Genomic DNA, 23311 nt, shown 5'->3' with positions numbered 1-23311 from the left:
AGATGATGGTCGCTTCATTAACAGTTTGACATTTGCATGTCTTGCCGTAGAATGACCCAAACCTGTGAGCACCTTGCTGTCCTGAGTTCAATTACAATTTGCATTTCTTAATTATGCGTAGTCAACCTTTAATTAACATCTGCCTTTTTCTTGGTTATTAATGTGTGCTGCTTTTACTTTAAGGTTGTTGTTTTTTAAACAGCTGCTACTAGTGTCGGGTAATGCAAGGTTTGGTAAAAGTTCATATATTCTGCAGAAGTTGATTACATTTCTGTCTTCCTGTTTTCATGTCCCATCAGCTCGTCTCTTCACTCTGAAGCACAACCAATGGTTAATTTACAGTGTGTGTTTAATTACTGCATTTTTCTCAGATAATGTATTTTATCAAAGTTGTGATCCCAAGAAAACAAGCGAATATAAAGATCATAGAATCATTTTCCTGCTTAAATAAACAAATCTCATTTGCACGCATGACCTCTCTGGGCTTCCATAGAGACTCGTGGCCTTCACAGCGTTATTGTGTTACTTGTTAGTCATTCCTTGTTGTTCAATCAGAGACCTTGTACGATGTCATTGATACCAGTTTCTGTCTGAATGCAGCAACACGTGTATTGACAGGCAGCCGGATTTAATAATTATGCAGCTGTGTTCAACCCACGGGACCCTGACACACAAGTAAGCAGCATGTAGCCAATCAGTGCCGTGTCGTATTGTATGTCAACTTTTTTTTTTTTTTTTTTTAAAGAGGCCTCAGAAAGCAGAAGGACAACTGGTGTTTCAAAGCTCGTCTATACTTTTGTGTTAAATGATAATGCAGGAACTAATTGCCCGCTTTATTAGATCTTTAAATGAAAGCCGGGTGAAGAATAAAATGATTCTGTGATTGAGGTTACCTTCACTGATCCTCCTGCTGTGTCAGATACTTTACCTGCCCTTTGACCCCTTTCACACTGCAATGTAAGCCCCAATTATTCTTCTGAGGGACACCAAAGGCAGTAATAACCGCTGAGAGCCAGAATGCTGCTCGTCCTTGTATTTCTGTGGTTCCTTTTTTTTCTTTTTTTTTTTTCTTTCATGACAAGAGTCTCCGGTGGGAAAGAGAACTGCCTCTACACTGTGTGAACTTAATGCCTCCAACGTCCCAGAAAAGTGTTTCATGTTTGAGAAAGTTTATTAAAGGTTGGTGAGTGCAGGCTCGACCCTATAGTGCACAGTACAGCATCTGTTGAAACCCTGCGCTGAGACTCCAGCCAGGCAGGAAATCATTTAGCTTTTGTCACATTTACTGTTGTATCCTTTAAAAAAAAAAAAAAAAAAACTTGGACACCTGCTGCCGGATCAATAAGAGAGTTGTCCTAAAGTATCGACCTGCATGCCGCCAATGTGAGGCACAGGATCCATTTCTACCGGTGGAATGCCATCGTCTTATTTATGAATTATTTGCGTCTGTACGTTTTGAAATTCAGATTGTGACGTCGATATTAAATAACCCAGAATATGATTGTTTCTCTTAAATGATAAAACTCATCAAACCCGACAATCAGGAATGAACAGCCTCACGTGACTGAATGAAATGATGATAAATGATGTAAAAAGTGTTTAGTCTCTCCAGCTCTCTCTGACTTTAATTGTTTCCATAATAAAAGTTATTGAGGGAAACATCAGATTATGAAAACACAAATCTTTCTAATAAATGAAGAAAGTTGTTTGTGGTCCTTTTGTTCTTCAGTCTACAATGAACATTTATTTAAACCAGATGTTGAATTCACTGTTTACATGTTGAAAAAAAATCTCATCAGTCCGATCGGCTGCAGCGTCCAATCACATGACTGATGAACAATGAGGGGGCGTGTTGGCCGTTAAAACACTTCCTGGAAGTCTGTTCTCGTGGGTCCTCAGAGATCCCTCCTCCCTCCTCGATCCTTGCTCCTCAGAGCAGAAATAAGAGCTTTGGGACGGCCGTCAATATGGCGGCGCAGAACAACTTCCGGTTTGAGCCAGGAGCGAGGAAATGATCCTCGCTTGAACCGGAAGTTGTTGCGCGAGGAAATGAGGAAATGACAAATAAGAGACTTGGTACCTAGGGTACATCCCAAGTCTCTCAATTGTCATGTCCTCGATTCCGGTTGAACCGGAAGTTGGAAATGACGTTTTATGGAGGACGTCTGATGGAGGACGTCTGATGTATCCCAAGACCCGTTAGAGAGGAGAACTTTGAGGAGAAACTTCAGGCCAAAGAGCTGATATCAGATCAGCCTGACCTCACAATCAGACAGCAGACAAACTGAAATTTTAACCTGATTGATGTATTACAATTCATCTTGAACTGGACATGAATGTCTGAACCAAATTTCATGGTGAGCCATCCAATAGTTGTTGAGACATTTCACTCAAGGCCTCCAATGTGAACCTCATTGTGGTGCGAGAGGAAAAGTCAGCAGACAACAGAATTAAGGTTTTAGGATGCAAACTTGTACCAAACAGACTGTGACTTTGGAAGATGCTAACTCAGACTCCTGAAGCCTCATATTATCTTCAGCTAAACTTTGACCCCCATCTCTTGCAGTGGAGTAGCATTAGGGATTAGAGATGTCTTTACCTGCAGGAACTGGAGGAAGAATAACATTGACCTGTCTCCGCGTACACAGAACATGTGAGTACTATTTTAAGATGTATTTGGGGGAAAATAGGAGTGGATGTGTTACTTTCTAGCAAATATAATCAACATATTTTTTATAGTCAGCATCTTTTTATTTTAGGCAACACAAAGGGAATACAATATATTTTGTTGTTTTTTTATTTTACTGTAAGAGTCAAGTTGAGGGATTCACTATATGTGTAAACCTGACGGAAAGGGAAAAGGGCTCAGACCACAATTCACACATTAGTGTCTGCAGGTGCAGGTTTGGCTGGGTCTCAGGGTTCTGTAAAAAAAAATAAAAATCCTTGCAAAGGCATTGAGTAAGATTCTGGCGTCTGGTATTACTTCACAAAGCTAACATGATAACTTGACCGTTAACCTGCCGATCAGATTGATTGCGCTAACATGCACATTGATGGTGATCAGTCCGTGTTGTGACAGCTCTGCCCCGCCACAAATGATTTGTGTTGCATGTAAATTGTGGCATCAGATGATCTATGGCTGTGCTTCACGTGACCTATAGTGATAATATGTCTGGAATGAAAACGTGGCCGCTCCATGATCTCATCTGGCGGGCCTCTCTCCGGGATATTGACCGCGCTTTGTTTGGAGATGCGTCTTCATTTCTGGCACTCCGGCACCTTCATATTCCCAAATTCCCACCGAGCCGCGTCTCTGCTTTGTATCGGCCGATGACCTTTTTTTTTTTTTTTCTCCTCGGCAGTCCGACTTGATTAGCACATCAGGCGGGACAATGAGTGGCCGGCTTGTACACAGCCATTACCCAGATCCCTTTATCAATGTCCTGTAATTAAAATGTCACCGTTTAATTTTCGAGCCATCGCTTTCCTCTCGGCGGAATCCTTCCTCCAATAAAAAGTGTAATCGAAATGCTCTTTTCACTGGAAACAAAAAGGGATACGGAGAAAGCGTTTAGCAGCGAGGGGATCAATAGGCCCTGTAGTCCAAGAGGAGGATTGATTGGTCTCTAAAATGGGATTTATAGGGGTCATGGTTTTATAGGGTGCTGATACAACTGTTAATTATAAAACATTTGGCCTCAATTGCTGCTGTTATTAAACCTGTCCTGATTGAGGCGGTCTTGATTTATCTTTTTACATCATTTGACAAAATGCAAGTGTTTGGGAAATAAACGTTTTAACAAGATGAAACACGTGCTGCGGAAAAATAGGGTCACGCTTCAGCTGCAATCACACGCAGGCGTTTGCATCATAAATCACTGATCGGTGGCATTAAAACACACAGTCCTGTTGGTTGTTTTACACTTAAAGGTGTTATTTTTATTAGACCCTGTTTTTAACACGGATACAGTTTTGTTGGTGTTTCCTGCAGTGGACTTTTATATTTTGACAAAAGCCTATAAACACGTTGTTTCCCATTGTTTATAGGCTACATGTTTGCATGGGACAATAACACAGGAAGTGATGTGACAGTCGTTTAAATAAGAGGTTTGAACTTGATCTCAAGCTGCAGAGAAGACGATCAATCAATAAGTAAATCCACATATGGGAACGCAGTTGTAGTATAAACTACATCACTGGCGTGTTTGTTGACAGTAATAATTATGATTCTGCAAATTATTGAGAGGAATGTGAAGCAAGAAAATTATATTTATATATCACCTCTCAGACTTAGCAAAGTCTTTTGCATACAGAGGGCGAAGATGCACTACAGAACAGCACATAAAACACTGGAAAAAAAGGAAATTAAATTAGTTTATTAACAGTGAGCAAACATTTATAATATATCCCAAAAATAAAAATACCCAACGTTTCATTAGGGAGATAAGAACAACGTCTCTCTTGTGATGTTTTGTTCACTGAGTTGAAGTGTTTTGTCATATTGTTTTATTTATGCAGCTGTCCACACAGTCTCCACTCTGTCTGTCAAAAATGATTAAAGCTACACTCTTTCAATAAGAAATCAAACGCTTATTAAACGTTATTTCCAATACAATAAAATAAAAAAACAGTGGCATCCAGTGTCGTGTTAAATAATCCATCAGGTCTGGGTTCACCTGGTGAGTTGGGACTCTTAATGACTTCAACCTGAAGCGCATTAATGTTTCAGGTTAAAGGTTTGTTTAAACAATTGAGCGCATATCAATGAGGCCCGGGTAATTTGTATCCAACAGTAATAATAAAGAGCTCGCCTAAAATTACTGCTGAAATGTCTAATTAAAAACTCCTTGCTGCTGATCCACCACGTCAGCTCACGTTTCCCCCGGAATAAGCAGCGACAATGGCTGCATTCAAGTCGGCGGTCTAAATAATTAAAAAGAGAGGAATAATTACAGTATAAAATTGTAATTATTGGCGGGGGCTGCAGGGGAAGCCTCTTGGTGGTGAAAGAGGAGAGGATGCGCTTAGGATCAGGTTCAGCATCAATATTGCAGGGAGGTAAAACTGGCGAGCTCAGGCTGCACAGGCTGATGATGCTTCATGCGAACTTCATGGCTTGATACACACACACACACACACACACACACACACTGTCTGTTGTGTCACTCCATTCATCATAAACAGTCCAAAAACGTCCTTATTTGCCATTTCTCTGGTGTCTCTTTCTGTCTTCTTTGACACTCCCAAACATGTGTGTTTATGCATTTACAGTTAACCCTAACCCTAACATTAGCAGCTTAACCCTATATTTCAATACAGATTATGTAAAACCTCTCTGTCAGTTTGAAGGCAGGGCCGGTCTGAGACATTCTGGGGTCCACGGTGAAAGTTGGCCCCCTTATTCCCCCGGCCCACATAAAATACACGTAATGTTTTCTTTATTTCTTTTTTTTTAGATTTCTGCTGGCATGTTGTTCTATATTTTGTTATTATTAACAAATCCCACGAAACACCCAAACCAGTGACTTCCCTACCCGTCTACGGAACTCATCCGTTCCTGAGACGTAGCCTTTTTAAATTTCAAAAAAAGATAAATAATTTCCTGAAACAGCTGTGCAAACCTCATTTAAATAGGAGGAAATCGTTAATTTGTTGGGGACTATTCTCAGCAGTAGATAAATACACCAATTGTGTCAGCAGGACAGTTTATGATTCATTATCGTTTTTTTGTATTTTCATTAGCTTTATTGACAAAATGTAGAAAGTTGTACAAGCCAGAGTGAATATTGTTTTATCAGAGCACACCTTGAACACAGGTGCGTAAGAGAATGAAGTTATACAAAAGCAGCTCTTTTAAGGTTTATTGAAAAAGCAACGGTTCTGTCATAAACCTTCAGCAGGAGTGAGGACATACTGATGTGATTTTGACTCCTTTTGATTGTTTGAGGCAGCTCAAGTATGACGATTTCATATTTCATCTTGTCTATGAGGGAAACATTATACTTTCAGTCAATAAGATGAAACATTGCTTTAAACTAAGTGCTGATAATGTATCCTAATTCATTAGAAATAACAAATAAAATGTCAGAAATAAAAATCGTATTTTTTTACTTTCACATCAACAGCTCATAAAGGTCAATAAACAAATGACACAGCACCAAACCAACACTGGTTGATATTGATATTTGGGCGTTAATAGATAATTAACTGATAATATCAGATAACAAAATGGGGTCTTTTTTTTTTAAATAGCCATCAACACATAATATAAACAAACCCCTAAATATGTTCTTTTATAAGAACTGTAATGTGTATTTAGAGGGACATTTAAAGTTGAATAATGAACCTGTCAGTGCCCGCTTGTATCTTCTGTATTTAGGTGCTGCTCCAATACCAAAATATCTGACACCAAAATATCTGCAATAATATTGTTCCGGCTGATTTATCGGTCCATAGTTGTAGACAGGATGAAGGAGAATATTCCTGGGTTTATTCCATGGAGAGAATCTGATAAAGAACCCGTTACCATTTTCAACTTTAGTGCATCAACCAAGTCATGAGGGGAAAGCGTCAGGTAGAAGAAACTCAGCAGGAAAGGGTGGAGTCATGATGTTCAAAAGGCGTGGCTCTTTTTCCATTCATCCCTCCACTTATTACACCCTGTCTGTCTGTCTGTCTGTCTGTCTGTCTGTCTGTCTGTCTGTCTGTCCACCTGCTGCAGGTATCGAGACCTCTCTCTGTGAGGGACAGACGAGGCATCATCTTGGTTAAGCGATCAGCCAATCGATCCGGTAATGAATAATAAATGAAGGTATTCACAGGCAGCCTATCGGCTTGATGTCATCATTTACATTACTGACATGTTCATATGTACATATATATATATACAGATGGCTTGATTATTTAAATGTATTTCTAGATAAATGTGTGTGTGTGTGTGTGTGTGTGTGTGTGTGTGAGAGAGAGAGAGAGAGAGAGAGAGAGAGAGAGAGAGACAGACAGACAATCTGGCCTGAGGCATCATCACCATCATCATCACCATCATCATCAGCTCATCCCAGATTCACTCACAAACATAAAACATCTTAAAATGCCTCATGATTTGACGCACGACATTTTTTAAATATTGTTTTATTTTCTTGTCCTTCATTTCTCATTACTCTCTCACTTCTCTTCTGTCGCTCGGGCCTCAGATTGATTTCCGTGGCCGGTCGTGGAAGCCTAACAGATGGTCGTGTAACTTGATAAATGAACCCGGGCCTTTTGTCATTCTTGTTGCCCTCTAAAATGCCACTCGCGCTGCCTCTTGGTTGTCGGCTCGCTCCCGCTGCGGTGGAAATAATACAGCAGGTGAAATGATGACAGCCGAACTTAAAACACACTCTGCATCATCAGTGCAGACCAGCATGGGGTCCTGGAGGGTCACACACATCACTGTTTCACTCTATTTGATGTCTTTTCGAAGATATTTCCAAGACTATATGTTGTTCTTTTCTTACTTATAGGCTAACAAATATATTCATGCATGGGTCTTGGGCCCAAAATGCTTCTTAATTTTGGGGTCAGCATGGGGCGTTATCCTTTTCTGTTTCTGATCGTGTTTGTGCGTTAGAGCTGCAAATTTGTGAATTATCAAAACTGGCGTGCAGCAGCTCAGCACGTCTTAGAGAGAGGGGGAGGGAGAGAGATGAGAGAGAGGGGGGGAGGGAGGGAGGCAGAGAGAGGGAGAGAGAGAGAGAGGTGCCATGTGCTTCCTGTCTACACGCCATTCACCTCCCCAGGATCCAACGGGATGGAGGTCCTGCCTGCTGCACGAAATTAACTGAAATATAGAAATTTCCTGTCAGACCTTCTTGTCTGTAGCATAGTACCTCTCTGGACTCCTCGAGCCTGCATTACCATCAATTTATTCTTATCAATTCTTTTTTATTTTCATCCCAAACCTTTGTGGAGTGTCGTCTTTTTAGGAGAGAAAGGTATGTTGTTTTTTATTCATCATAATTTAGACAGAAGTCATGATAATTGTGCAGTCGCTCTTTGAAATTTCTAAATTGTATAATAACTCGTCAAATGCTGGTTAATCGATTACTGGTTAATGGTTTTATTCATGTCAGTTGTTTTGAAATAATAATAATAATAGTGAAAGCAGAAGCGGGTTGTTTACGTGTGTTTTAGCGGCCTCCGTGCTGACGAGATGCAAAAAGTAAGTATGCAGGTGAACTTGAGACGGGCCTGCTTCAACCTAGTTCCGTGCAACTGGCTGAGGCTAATCGGCACAGAAGCTTTAATTATATATAGGGCTTGTCTTTTATAAACAACGCGAAGACGCGCTCGTGGATCTGTGTAATTACCAGGAAAGCAGCTTAGTTGCTCTTTTCCTCTCTGCTAAGCGTATTGGCGCAGCTCAGTCTGCATTTTCCTTCTGTCCTTATCCGCGTTTAAGGTTCTTATGAGACCCTTAAGCAGTTGCCCCCTAAGTGACTGAGCCGATTTTGAAGATAAGAGGAGCAGCAGATCCGCCTCCGCGCAGGAACCCGGTTAACCTGAGAGAGGAGGCCTAATCCACGGAGGAATGAACCGATACGAGAAATGATTAACAGGACGTCTCATTGGTTTCACTTTTCAATATAACCTCATGCAAAAGCCGGATGTTGGTTCTTCATTTTTTTTTTTATCTGTATTATTATTTGCATTGTTATTAAAATGATTATTATTTATATTAGTACTCGTAGTATGTCCCACAAATATAAACATTAGCAGGTCTATAACTGCTACAGCTCCTGAAATATATTTAAAAACATTGTTATCATGCAAACTTTCCTCATATCATTTCTATTTGATGATATTTATTTTCACATTTTGGAATTTGGGGAACACGATATTTTTCTTTTTTTTCTTTAACATATTTAGTTTATTGTTTGTTTTTTAGGAACATTGTTTTTGTCACTAGCTAAATGATTTTAAATGATGTACTGAATAATGTCAAACATTCCCCCCGGCTCACTCCAGTTGTCTCTTTGATTGACAGGCTTCCAGGGATGGAGTCGATGCCCGGCCAGCTTCGAGACGCTGGACGAGACGCCAGCTCTTCCCCCAGTTCAAAGCAGGATGCAGCGAGCTTCTCCGGGCCCAGCCCCCTCAAACCGAACCAAGTGAGTGAGACCGCCCTGTACGGGGTGCCAATCGTATGTCTGGTCATAGACGGCAAGGAGAGACTCTGCCTGGCGCAGATTTCTAACACGCTGCTGAAAAACTACAGCTACAACGAGATACACAACCGCCGGGTCGCTTTGGGCATCACCTGTGTGCAGTGCACCCCCGTCCAGCTGGAGCTCCTGCGGCGCGCCGGGGCCATGCCCATCTCCTCCAGGCGCTGCGGCATGATCACCAAACGGGAGGCCGAGAGGCTCTGCAAGTCCTTCCTCGGAGCGCACAGCCCCCCGAAGCTACCAGAAAATTTCGCATTTGACGTGATTCACGATTGCGCCTGGGGCTCCAGGGGCAGCTTCATACCCGCCAGATACAACAGCTCCAGAGCGAAGTGCATCAAGTGCAGCTTTTGCAACATGTATTTCTCCCCGAATAAATTCATTTTCCACTCTCACCGCACCTCAGAGTCCAAGTATCTGCAGCCGGACGCGGCCAACTTCAATTCGTGGAGACGCCACCTGAAACTGACGGACAAAAAACAATCCGATGACATTCACCACGCCTGGGAGGATGTAAAGGCCATGTTTAACGGGGGGAGTAGAAAGAGGACTCTGCCCATGGGCGGGTCGGGAATGTCCTCGTCGATGAAATCGCAGGCCTCGTCCAGCCTGTCCCAAACCAGTTCCTCTGAAATCCCTCACAAAACTTTACGGTGCGACGAGGATCGGAGAAATAATAACCTGAGTTTGGCGAGCGGCGCACGGACCTACCCAGTCATCCCTGTGCCCAGCAAGAGCTTTAGCATGCTTCAGAAAATCCCCCCACCTCTGTTCCCCCATCACCCCTATGGCTTCCCCAGCTATGGGCTGTGTCAGAAAAAGAGCGACGGTGTGCCTGATGCGAGCAAAACCAATGTCTCCGGTGTGTTCTGGCCTGGCGGAAAGGACGCCCTCTACCCTGCCTTCCCTATGTTTTGGCCTACAGCTGGCGGCCTACCCTTGCCCCCCTTCTCGGGGTCTCCACCCAAACCACTTCCGGATTTGCCAGGCGTCCGGCAGGGAGACCTTGACTTATCGGACCAAAGCGACCGCGGCGCAAACACACCCAAAGACACCAACCACCCTCACCATCAGCAGGACGGCGGAGAGCGCAGCTCCAGCTCCCAGTCCTCCTCCACCAGAAACGACGAGGACAAGTCGGGGGACGAGACGCCCCAGAGGAAAATCAGCTACATCTCGGCCTTCAGACCCGTGGTGAAAGACGCGGAGACCATCGCCAAACTCTACGGCAACCGGGACAGCTACGGCGTGCGCCCTGGCTACCTGTCCCCGGATTTTATCAGCGAGAGCTCCAGTTATAGATCGATATCACCGGACAGAGACAGCGTGGTGGACGACGACGAGGACCCGGACGTAGATGTGGAGTCCAATCGGGGACAAGACGAGGAGGAACTGATCCAGATCTCGCCGGGAGGGGGCCACCATGACTCCCCTGTGCCGGACCGGGTCTCCTCTGGTGCTGAGGAGAGCCAGGAGCCGCCTGATGCCTCCAGCCCCGCAGCAGCAGCATCACCGGAGGACTCCGTGCACACTGGGTCATCAGATGAGGACAGACGGATGCGTAATGACTCTCCTCTTCATGAAGTAAGATTAGATTAAATGAAACTTTAATGGTGCCCGTGGGGGGAAGTTGAATTGTCGCAGTTGTGGAGAATATGAAACGAGGCCGATAAAAATGTAATCAGGATCAATTGGTCTGGAATTAAACAATTTATATATTTGATAGGCATAATATATATTAATAAGGGTAAAGGTTAATAGGACAAACTTGTGCTAAAGTGCCATTTGGCAAGGCAGCAAGACTTATGGTAACCTCTAAATTCAGTCAAAGAGAAAAAAGATCAATAAGGAGCAACATTCAAAAATGGACATACATTAGGGTAATCAAAGTATAAAACCCTAATTTATCCTGGTTTATTTATTCTCATTAAAGCAAATTATGTGTATCTGTTCAATTACAAGACATTATTTTACCTCCAAATAAGTGTTTTTGAATTCAAAACCTTCAACAGCTTCACAAATTGCAGGGCTGCTGGTTTGTTTGAAGAAGAAAAACCTCGATTCTGTGAAGAACTGCAGTAAATGACATATAATTGGCCTGCGTCATTAAACACGATTGTCTGCTTCATTTTACAGGTGTACTCTCATGAAAAGGACGGCCACGTGCTCCTGAACGAGCCTTCGTCGTTTGGGTCGAAGCACTCGAGCAGCCCCCGCAGATCCAACGGTAATTGTTTAGCCAATTTGGGGTTTTGTTATTAATGCAAATTGGGGCTTTTTTGTGCCCCTTTCCAGTTCAAATGTTTGTGGCTTGTTTATGTTTAGGTGTTCATCACGTGTCTGAAATACAGAACCAACGCAACGCAACATCCTACCAGGAGCAAAAGGACAGACAAGGTTGTTTTTGATGATTTTACATTTCATTATTCTTGATTTAAAAATCCACCCGTTCTGATATATTGTAGTTGCTTCGCTGTATTTCACCAGAAGCCCTTCGTGATATATTTGTAATATATGACTTGTTTGTAGCATAATTAATTAACGTGTTTTGTTGTTTTTTTGTGCAGCCGATGGAGCTTTACGCATCGACATCAGCGTGCATGAAAGAGACCTGGAGACCATGGCTAAAGGTAAGAGGCTGTTTTCGGGATCAAAAGGAAATAAAAGAGAGAGCAGGTGATATTAATTATCATCAGCAATTATTCCTGTTTTGATTTGTAATGTGCCAGCAAACAAATATATATTTATAAAGCATTTAGACTGCTGACATGGTCACTACATTTTTTAAGCTATTTATTTTTTTATTTTTAAATGTAAGAGAAAAAAAGATGTATTCCTATTGTTTTTTTTAATTTAATTAAAATAAAGACAATTAATTGCTTTTAGTTTGAATTTCAGAATTTATAAACCGAAATTAAACTCGACCCTTCGTCCAGAGTTGTTTAATTATCAAAAGTGAAAAAAAAAACAATATGTGTATTATATTAATATTAAACATTGAATTCCACCTCATTTTAGATGCAGCTAAAGGCCCACGGCCTGCTAAAAATGACGTGCCGAAATCACAAAATGTGAATTTACATTTTGTAGGCCTAAAGTGTTTCCATAGTTGTTAACCACTTAATCACGAGATGTGGGAGTTTTGACTTATTATTGTAAGAGGAAATCGTTTAGAGGCTATTAATATTTTAACGAACAGAGCCATAACCCCGAGGCACGGCAGCTAATTATTTTACAACGCTTGGAAAAACCCCGGGACTCCATTATCATCGTCTCAACCTCCAGGCAATGCATAGCAATTACTGTGGCAGCGAGCGAGAGCAAAGCGGCAAGATGGGTGTTATCAAGGATGTAAACGCACCTGAAGTCGCTTTACTGGGCTGACATAAATCTTTATGTGCAGAAATTCAAAATATATCAGAGTAAGTGGAATCAAATTGATGCGAGGTAGATGAGGACAGAGAATAAAATGTTACATTTTTGTGATTTCTGCAGATATTTGTTGTTATCGGTGGTGATGGTGCATGATTTCTGATTGCAGCACTTCCCTGCTTGTGATTCAGAAGTCCTGTAGGTGTCAGATGGGCTTTGTCCCAGTGTTTGAGGGTGAATAATGACATTTCCTTGCAGCAGATGAAAAGAAGTTGGTGATGAAATTGACCATTTTTTATTTTTTTGGCTTTTGGCTTTGCAGAGGAATTGCAGAAGCAGCTTGTGGAACAAGTGGAGTTGAGGAAAAAGTTGGAGAGAGAATTTCAGCATTTAAAAGGTAGGACAAAAGTGAGTCAAAGTCACAGAGGGATGTGTTTTGTGCTCGCAGCCTAGATGTTAGGAGAAGAGCCGGTTACATTTTATCCTTCAAGTCCAGGAATGTGTCTTTGAATTTATCCCCTACAATGTCAGCGAGTTTCCATCTGATGTGGCCTTCGGTACTCTTCAGATAATTTTCAGGATCAAATGAAGCGTGAGCTGTCCTACAGAGAGGAAATGGTCCAGCAGCTGCAGATTGTTCGAGGTTGGTCTCTCTCTCTCTCTCTCTATACTTTGTGCCTCCTTAGATTATGACTGTAACGCAGATGTAGATCAATGCTCTTTAACTTTATGGGGGGAAAAATTCAAGCCACAAAAAACCCAATATTTAAATAACACATCAGGCCAATCAATCTGAACCAACTAGCCTCTGAACTAAAAAAGAAATGAAAAGTGACACTTGCATATTGACATATTGGCGATTTGTGTCCAGCCCTTTTCCCGTAAACGCCATATTTTTTACTCTCCCACAGTTGAGTAAATGATCAGATATCAGAAGGTGAAACTGAAACCACATTGTTTTGTTTGCAAAGGTTATTTTTCTTCTAAATCATGCTCTGGAAAATTGAATGGACAGACCATTATGTAGTGCTGTATCGGTTACATGCAGTAGACAGCAACTAATGCCACCGTTAAAGGATTGGTTTAATGTTACAGTAGTTTAAATACAGGGTTCAAGTACACAGAGGGGTCACTCTAAATACCATAGGGGCAAGCAGCATACATTACAGTCCTCTGCTTCAGATGCAACGCAGCAGCTCACAGCTTCTTTTACAAAATATCTTTTTTTATTCCTTTTTTGACCATTTTTTTATTTTTGGATAGACACTTTGTGCAGCGAGTTGGACCAAGAGAGAAAGGCTCGTTATGCAATACAGCAGAAGCTAAAAGGTAATTTTATCTGGTCCAAAAGAGGAACATGAGTACATGTCATTTTGTGCCTTCAAACATAAATATGCAAGTGCTACTTTTTTTTAATTAAACATCTGCTGTGTGATCGATATATATTTGCAGTAAGACACCATTAAAGGAAAGGCTCACATTTGTTCATGGTCGCCTTAAAACAACACTCACGTGTGCGTTGAAAGTACTGTTACTCTCTTTAGTTGTTCTTTCTGTCCATTAAAGGGAATCCCGTCTTAAAGAAACTTCAATATCAGTGGTGGGGAAATCCACAATCTGTGTTCTGTGCAAAACAATATTCAGAAAAAAACCATCATTTGAGGCTTCAGCAACCTGAATTAGTCAACTCAAGTGTGTAACTTCTAATGTTTGTTATTTTATACAAAATGTTCTATTTTTTTTTGGTCACTAACAGGAAACACGGTCTATACGTGTGTTTATGTGGAAACGCTGAAAATGAATAAGAAAAACTAGAAAGATTACGAAAACGTTTTTTTACTCTTTGCTGAGGTGGAAAGCTGAAGTTCTGATAAAAGTCAAGATGTGACGAAGTTTAATGGAAAGCCATGACGTGTATGAAGCATGTGACGTAAGAGTCCACCAAACACACTAAAGATGGCGGCAGGCAGTAAGATGTGTGTGTGCAGCCTTGAGGAGGCTGTAACCTTCCTCTCTACAAAAATGTCCTCCACCATGGACCACAGAACGCATGTGCACAGGGTGGGATATGTATATATTACTATGTATACTATATATATATTACTGATGAGTATGAGTATTGAGTAATATTATACATTTTTAATCTGACACCCAGGCCAGGCAAGTAACTCAGGGGGCTGTTTGAACATGCAAAGGAGCAATGCTATTTATTAAGTAAAATTAATTGATTCAAACATGCAATCAGAAAGGTTCAATACAAACAAACATGAGGCTGCTGTTTTCAGAATCAAAGAATATATTTATTAATGTGAGCAAGAATGTAGCAGAGCGCTAAATATTTTTAGAATTTATGAACAATTCTTTGTCAAAATCAGCAGACAGAGGCACGTAAACGGATGTTTGCAGCTTGCAGCTCCCTCTCTGTCTTTCTGTCTCCCTCTGTCTCTCTTTCTCCCTCTGTCTCCCTCTGTCCCTCTGTCTCTCTGTCTCCCTCTGTCTCTATGTCTGCCTTCGTCTTTATGTCTCCCTCTGTCTCTCTGTCTCCCTCTGTCTCTCTGTCTCCATTTCTCTGCCTCTCTCTGTCTCTCTGTTTCTATACCTCCCTATCTCTGTGTCTTTCTGTCTCCTTCTCCCACTGTCTCTCTGTCTCCGTCTCCCCCTGTCTCTGTCTCCCTCTGTCTCTTTCTACCTCCCTCTGTCTCCCACTGTCTCTCTGTCTCCGTCTCCCGCTGTCTCCCTGTCTCTCTGTCTTCCTCTGTCTCCCTCTGTCTCTCTCTCTACCTCCATCTGCCTCTCTACCTCCATCTGCCTCTCTGTCTCCCTCTGTCTCTCTGTCTCGCTCTGTCTTTAAAACCACAAAAAGCAACCAGGCTAAGAAACCAAACTTAGTGTCATGTCTATCTGTCTGTCTCTCCGCTTCAGCTCCTTAAATGTCACAATGCATCGCAGCAGTCAGTGGGTGAAGGTGACCGATGTCTTTTGGCTCATTTAAAGTCGTTTTTTTTTTTACAAGCTTTTATTGATTAACTAAAATATTATATCAGACTCCAAAAGTTACTCGGGCTGTGTCCCCCCCCCCCCCCCCCCCCCCCGGTCCCCCGGCTAACGGGGTCTATGTTCTCCACATAGTTTCCCACTGCTTCACTGTCGCTCTGTCAATTACGTCATCTTGTCGCGCCTTCTTCCTCTGCAATGGTTTAATGGCACCCGAATGGAGGATTAGCATCACCAGCTGTTTACCTTGATGAACAAACTGGATGGAAAAGCAACATTCATTCTCAATTTCTTTTACCCATTTTCTGGAAATTCAGTCAAAATGTGAAATATGAATATGAAATCCTGGCTCATGAATTCACACAGAGGAATGTTTGAACTAAAAAGATATCAAGTGGAAGATACGCAGTTGACATGTGTGACTCAGACTGATGAAGCCTCCAAATAGCCTCAGCTCAACGCTGGAGGTCGTTTTTTTACACAGAACAAGGACTGTGGATTTTGTCCCCATCGCTCACATTGAGATCAACAGATTTATTTATGACCCGTATTCACAGGAGGAACTATTACGACCAAAAAACAGTTTCCATGTAAATGTGAGTATTGTCTTAAGACAGAGTTGGAAAAAATGTGCACCTGTCCTTTAACATCAGGTAAAAAAAGAACTAAAAAGTTCACCTTCAAACTGAACGATAATTAGTGAGAGTGTTGTGTGTGTGTGTGTGTGTGTGTGTGTGTGTGTGTGTGTGTGTGTGCGTGTGTGTGTTTGTCTGCATGTTCTCACTGATGGACTCGTTCCTCCCCAGAAGCTCATGACGCCCTTCACCATTTCTCCTGCAAGATGCTCACTCCTCGTCAGTGTACCGGAGCCTGCACCTTCAAGCCTCCGCTGCTGCCTCCCTAGCGCCCGGACACCACCCTGCAACTGAACCCAGCACAGCCCAAAAAAAAAAAGAACAAAAAAAACCACACACTCACACTCACACAGGTCCGCCTCGTGTTCACCCCCCCCCCCCCCCGCCCCCCCCCCCACCCCCCCACTTGTAACCCAAGGATTACCAACCTGCTGTATAGATACACCACTGATTTTAGCACTTGATTGAAGACTCTGAGACGGTTTTGGCAGCGACCTTTCTCCCATCCCCCCCAAAAAACTGAACTTTTGAGTAAAAGAGATCTTAAACACGGAGTTCATTTTGTGTCTTGAGTCAAAGGATTGTTGATCTGAAGCTCAAACCAAGGAGTCTCTCTGAATCAAAGCCGTCTGCTGTTTAGCTACGCTGAAAAGAAAAAAACAATACTATATACTTATACATATATATATATCACGTGACGATGTGCAATGGCTCGTATAAATGTGATATTAAGTTCAAAATGTATCTCATTATTTAGCTTTTGTTGCTTGTTTGAATGAGTTTTTACATATATTTGTTATTTATCTTGTCTTGGTTTAATTTATTATTTAGGTTATTCATAACACTGTATATGCTGTTAAGCACTTTAAATGGGCAACCTTTCTGAATTTGACCGTGCCGTCCGATACCAAATTCTTTTATTAAAAATACGAGGGTCTTTCTGTTTGAAATAGAGTTAATTATTACGAGCACTTACTTCAACAGGTTTCACGTCAAACAATGAAAGATTTTCTGTCACACAAACTTTGAAGAGATAATTTAGAAAAAAGAAACCTTCGAGTCATCTATAGATATCATGTACAGTTCAGACTGAGTATTTTAACACAATTGGATCCCTTGAGTTGCTCTGTTTCAGGGTTCTTTCTGTCATTACATGCATCTGTGAGTCACAACAGACAAAACCAAAACCTTTTCCCATCATCTGATGGTGTTTTTATAAGAAGAAGACACTGTTTGTATGAAGTGTGTGTAATATGCCACTTGCACAAGCTGCATTTGATTTTCTCTTATTTGTTGTTTCTGACACAATCTACCCATAATTTACCCATTTATGTATGTGTACCCATGTCAATATTAATAAAATGTGAAAGCCACTTTCTGCTTTATATCCGTATACTGTTTTGCGTTTCTTCCGCTGGTGTGAGCCTGACACCTGCTGGCCTCCACGCAGAAGAGCTCCTCGTGAGATGGATCATATTTCCTCTTATTGTATTTGAGTTCAACATGATCTCTTTCATTAGGCGGCTACATCAGTGCATGACATGTCCAGTCAACTTATAATGTTTGACGTGGAGTCAGGGGAGCAGGCTGATCTAATAGTGAAATCTAATTCTTCTGATGGGAGGACTAATAGATATTGATTACACGGCTCTCGTCCCTGGATGCTTCATACGGAGACAGATACTCGCATAATGTCACTGACACACAATGAATGTTCATTTTCTGTGAACGTAATTGCCCTCCGTGGCAAAGTCGGTTCCCTCTGAATACTAACAAGGCCTGCGAAGAGGAACAGAACTGAGCCACGGTGGGAATGATTGGCTGCTGTAATTTATTTTTATTTAGCCGCTCATCATTAAGAAAAAAACCTGAATAGAGGTGATGATGTGGTGACAAGCATGGATGGATTATGTGACAATATGACTCAGGGCACGGACTTGTGAAAGACCCCCCCCCCCCCACACTGCTCACACACAACAGAAAGACTCAAAAAGAGAGATTCAAAGAGATTCGAAATGACCCCAAACGATGCAGCTGTGTGTGTGCTTTGCCTCTCTGTGGGTTTTTTTTATCCCCTTTTAGTTGTTTTGCATCTTTTTGTGGTGGTTTTGCTCCATCCCTTTAATCATTGTGCCTCTCTTTGTGGATGTTGTGTCTCATTCAGTTGTGCACCTCTTTTGAGTCGATTAAATCTCTTTTTAGTAGCTTTGCCTTTTTTTTAATTGTCGCTTTGCTTCCCTTTGTTGGCTGTTTTGCGTCTCTTTGCGGTTGTGTTGCTCCTCCTTTTAATCGTTTTGCTTCTCTTTGTGACTGTTTTGCATCTCTTTGTGACTGTTTTGCATCTCTTTGTGACTGTTTTGCATCTCTTTGCAGTTGTGTTGCTCCTCCTTTTAATCGTTTTGCTTCTCTTTGTGACTATTTTGCATCTCTTTGTGACTGTTTTGCATCTCTTTGTGACTGTTTTGCATCTCTTTGCAGTTGTGTTGCTCCTCCTTTTAATCGTTTTGCTTCTCTTTGTGACTATTTTGCATCTCTTTGTGACTGTTTTGCATCTCTTTGTGACTGTTTTGCATCTCTTTGTGACTGTTTTGCATCTCTTTGCGGTTGTGTTGCTCCTCCTTTTAATCGTTTTGCTTCTCTTTGTGACTGTTTTGCATCTCTTTGTGACTGTTTTGCATCTCTTTGCGGTTGTCTTGTGTCTCTTTGCGGTTGTTTTGCTCCTCCTTTTAATCGTTTTGCTTCTCTTTGTGACTGTTTTGCATCTCTTTGCGGTTGTCTTGTGTCTCTTTGCGGTTGTTTTGCTCCTCCTTTGAACGGCTTTGCTTCTTTTTAGTCGCTTTGGTCCTTTTACATCTCTTTGTGGATGTTTTGCGTGTATTTGGGGTAATTTTGTGTCTCTTCGTGGTCATTTTGTGCTTCTTTTGAGTCTCGTTTTAGTCGTTTTGTTTCTCTTTGTGACTGTTTTGTGTTTATTTGAGTCATTGCACCTCTTTTTAGGCCTTTTGCATTACTCTGTGGTCCTTTTGCATCTCTTTGGGCTCACAACCCTGCGCCCGGTAGGCCTGTTCAGTAATCTCCTAGCAAGGTGATTTTAGGCTTTTTAAAGTTGAACCGTAACTGTAGACAGAAGGCCTGAAAGCTATACTGACTACTGGCATGATACATTATTTAATGATAATTTCATAATTATGCAATTTTAAAATTTTAAGTAGGACTTAAGGCGCTCATTCAAAGTGTGCCCCATGTTCCCACATTGTTCCATGGTGCATGCATAGGCACTGGCAATAAACTAAACCAATTAAAATACACAGTTTACACTTTATCACAACTTAATGATGTATTGTTATTGGTTTACTTGTTGAATTTGAGGGTTTGTTCCATACATATAAGAAAAAAACATTTTAAGTAATTTAAAAATGAACAACCATAGAAAAACCTTTAATTGTTGTACATTTAACATTTAAGTACTCGAAAGTAGAAATAAAAATCAAGCATTCAAAATTGTACTAAAAGGAGAGAAGTATTGACAACAACATGTACTTAAAGTATCAAAAGTAAAAATATTTTTTATGTAGAATCATTATTGAGGAATAAATCACGTTAGCAGCAACTTTAGCTGTGAAATAAATGTACAGGAGTGCAACATATAAAGTAGAAGAAATACGCAGGTAAAGTGCCTAAAATTTGTACTTAAGAACAGTAATCTTCATTTCGTTACTGGGATTCACTTTTTTATTCATAAATGATGTCCATAAACAGTTTCTCAGATGATTTTCTATATCATGACATATTTATATTGATGTAGACTGTGTATATTGATATCACAATATAGAATTACATACACAGGACTATAACAGAGGATTTTATCCATATTGCTCATGGTGTTGTTTTAAATGTTCTTAAAGTAATCAGCTGTTAGTTTTCCTGCTGCTCCACATTAAGTGCATCTACACATTAATTCCATACAATGTAATGTCAAACATTTCTAAAGAACAATAATGTTTTATCTTCCTGTTTGGCACATTGTCTCTCACAGTGTTTGCTGTGTGTGTATAACCGACGTTTGCTTAAACATGTGTGGTTAGCGGACACCTGTCTCCTCACTGGCCATCAACAATACAACAGATGGCAGTGATACATAATGATATAATAAAACCTCTGTGATTCTCTCTTGTATGAAACAAGCAGCAGAACTTTGTCAATCGATTCTTTGTATGAACCACGAAGGGAAAGAGCTTTCTCTCATAATGGATTTGGAGATAAAGCCTAATGTGTTTGGAGTGATAGTGAACTTTTGTTCAATGTAAAACCACTAAGCAAAGATGTCATTGCTTAGGAATCAATAGGCTATACAGACTGTAATTCAGGACAAAACAGTGAGGAGGAACTGGGCCTGAGAGTTCACTTCACGTTGGTTAAATTCATCTTCATTTGAAATGATAGGGTGCCACCTACTGGCTTTATCAGCGCATCATTGTTTCTCTGGCTTTGAGTTTCTCCTGTCATAATCTCTACTTTGTACATCTTTATATGGTGATTTGTCTGACTGCTTATTATATAGAGAAGGCAGTGGCATCTAATTAAATCCCCAAGAGACACATGTCTTCAATTTCTTTCAGAGTTTTATTGCTAGAATTTTAGAAATACAAATCCAAGTTTCGCCAACATTATCTCAGAAAAGCCTTAACAATTTCAGATTTGTATGTATTCAGTTAAAGGTTCAATTATAATTTCTATAATTCAACTCCCGGGCATGAATGTCTAAATGCTGTTTCAAAGCATTCTCTTTAGTCTGGTGTAGAAATATTTGATCTTAATTATTTGGTTTGCCAAAAAGTAGTCAATTTATAATAAATTTAGTCAAAAAATGTTTGAATTGTTACTTATATCACCCACCATGTTAGTTGCAAATTGTGAAATGTAATGCAAGGCACATTAAACCAAAGACACAACCTTAGTGTCTTAGCTACTGTCCTGATTTTGTTCCGTTTTCTGTACTTTTGTGGGGTCTCAAAAAAGTGAAGATGAAGTCAAAATGACCAAAGGGCACATCACCAAAGAACATGAATACTTGATTTTATGACTGTACCGTTTGCTTCAATATAGCTTGTATCTATATTTTCAGTTTAAGGTGCAGTCCAGCAATTTAGTATTGTCCTTCCATGTGTTGCTGAGAAGAACAAGACTCTAGAACTTCCAAAGGACTGTAGTGGACTGAGGTGTGAATGTGCCTCCATCGATGTGTATTTTTATTTTACTGGTTGACATATATAATTATAATGAGCTGAGGTGTTTCTCCTTGTATTTGTGAGGACAGTCGTGGCTGAGTTGCTCAAATGATGAACGGAGTGTTCGTGTTATGTTGAAAATCTTAAAATAAAGGTTAAAAAAAGATGAGTTTAAATCATCTGTTTTAGTCTCTAGATCAAACACCAGAAACACTGGATGCTACACTTCCCATGATTCAACATCTTTCTGTTCCACCCTACCAGGTGCTTTAAGCCCCCAAGTTTGCAACATATGCTTTCTGTTAAAAAGAAATGTGATCTCAAGCTGAAGGTTATCTTTTTTTTTAGAAATGACATCACAGCTGTTTGCTCAGGCTGAGTCATACTCTCCATCATTAGTAAACTGATATCGATGAGTGAGTACAATATAAGTTATAGAAAAACAAAGAAAAAGCTCTGTGGAGCCAATCAAAATGCACTCAGTGCCACTGAGAAAACAGAACCGCTGTGTGTGCTGAGATGATGCTTTTGATCTCTAAACTTTCACAAGAAGCACAATACTTTTAGGGGTCATGAACTTTTCCAATGGGCAGCACAGCAGACAGTTCAGCTCCCCACAAATATTTACGAAATCATTCCTTTTGATATAATCATCGTGATTATCTTGGAACTCTCATGTACAGCTGTCTCTGCTTTTCTGCCAACTCATCTTGGAAGTTAATGTAAAAAAAATGAATTAGGAAAGGTTGTATTTGAAAGTTGGGACTCGAAATCTGAGTCATCATTACAGCAATAAGCTGATCTACTCCCCCAGTTTGAACATAGTTTTTCTTTTTGTAAGATTTTAATGATAAACTACTAAACACAATCCAAGTTAAGAATACAGCGGACTCAGCTGTTACACAGAAATATGATCCTCTCAAGATAATAAATCGTGCTTATATGTGTGATATACTCTGGGTGCCGTTTCTGGGAAATTCTCCTCTGATCTTTAGGAGGGTGAAAGATCAGAGTCACTTGAGCAGGTCTAATAACACCTGACTTTGGAGTTTGAAGCTTGTTCTTTTCATAAATACCAGAATAATCACTCTGCACGCCATTCTTCTCATATTGCATTTTTCAGAAAATAGCTTTTAAAGTTAGCTTAGATGACAGGCGTATTAATTATACCCTGCACACCTCTGACAAGACCGGATGAACAGTGGAGAAGGTTGTGCATTGGGGAGATTCACATGAATCTAACATGCAGTATTTGATGTGATACCAATAAATCTATGCTATGACAGAACAAAAGTTTGTTGAAATGTGCTCAGAATCTAAATATAGCCTCTAGATGCATCTCTCTTTTGAAATATTGTGTTTCCAAAAATGTTTCAGGTTCCAAGGGCCAGTTATTAAAAATACAAGAGATTAAGTGTGATAGTTGTATCTTGAAAAGAATGACTTTCTTAAAATCAAAAATACGGTTTAAATAAGGTTTCATTCTGGTAAAAGCCACCAATTGTGTGACTACGCAGGTCTCTGCACTGTAAGAATCCATTATCAAGCTTTGATTGTGGGAATGAAGGACTCCCATCTATGAGGAGCAAGACAGAGAGCGAACTAATGAGTCCATTTTTAATACAAGCCTAAGACAAAGCATTATTTATGTGCATTATTTATAAAGGCTTTTTCCCATTAGAACAAAGGGAAGAAGAGTGGATCTATTGCAATTTGTCAGACTTATTCTAATCATCCAGACGGTAGAAATTGATTACCAGTAGTTACAAAGGCTGGATGGAAGAATAGATTTAAATCGTTGTTGGTGAAGAATGATTCAACCCACCTGCGGACTCATCTGGGCCAGATATGTGTCCAACCTGGCACTGCA

The 23311-nt window shown here is 40.6% G+C and overlaps 1 protein-coding gene across 10 annotated transcripts; it reads left to right on the top strand.

Moving 5' to 3' along the window:
* Window positions 1–1853: 1853 nt before the first annotated feature.
* LOC142934156 (SKI family transcriptional corepressor 1 homolog-B-like) lies at window positions 1854–17598 on the top strand. 10 transcript variants are annotated; one of them, XM_076078584.1, is made up of 10 exons: window positions 1854–2653; window positions 6725–6794; window positions 9032–10796; window positions 11349–11439; window positions 11538–11609; window positions 11780–11842; window positions 12907–12981; window positions 13153–13227; window positions 13848–13913; window positions 16385–17598. In XM_076078584.1, the coding sequence occupies exons 3-10, from the start codon at window positions 9042–9044 to the stop codon at window positions 16480–16482; spliced, it is 2295 nt and encodes a 764-aa protein (XP_075934699.1). In that variant the 5' UTR covers window positions 1854–2653; window positions 6725–6794; window positions 9032–9041; the 3' UTR covers window positions 16483–17598. The 10 variants fall into 10 exon arrangements, 6 of the variants coding, with proteins under 6 accessions (XP_075934699.1, XP_075934700.1, XP_075934696.1 ...); XM_076078585.1 differs by having other exon boundaries at window positions 1854–6794; window positions 9032–9155; window positions 9263–10796; XR_012947684.1 differs by lacking the exons at window positions 1854–2653; window positions 6725–6794 and having other exon boundaries at window positions 7733–10796; window positions 12907–12992; window positions 16388–16460.
* The last annotated feature ends 5713 nt before the right edge of the window (window positions 17599–23311 follow it).

This window comes from Anarhichas minor, unplaced genomic scaffold (genome assembly GCF_050575085.1).
Source record: "Anarhichas minor isolate MPS153535 unplaced genomic scaffold, ASM5057508v1 ptg000067l, whole genome shotgun sequence".
In the NCBI taxonomy this organism is placed as follows: domain Eukaryota; kingdom Metazoa; phylum Chordata; class Actinopteri; order Perciformes; family Anarhichadidae; genus Anarhichas; species Anarhichas minor.
Note: the sequence above shows the minus strand (reverse complement) of the source record. Positions and strands in the feature narration are given on the sequence as shown.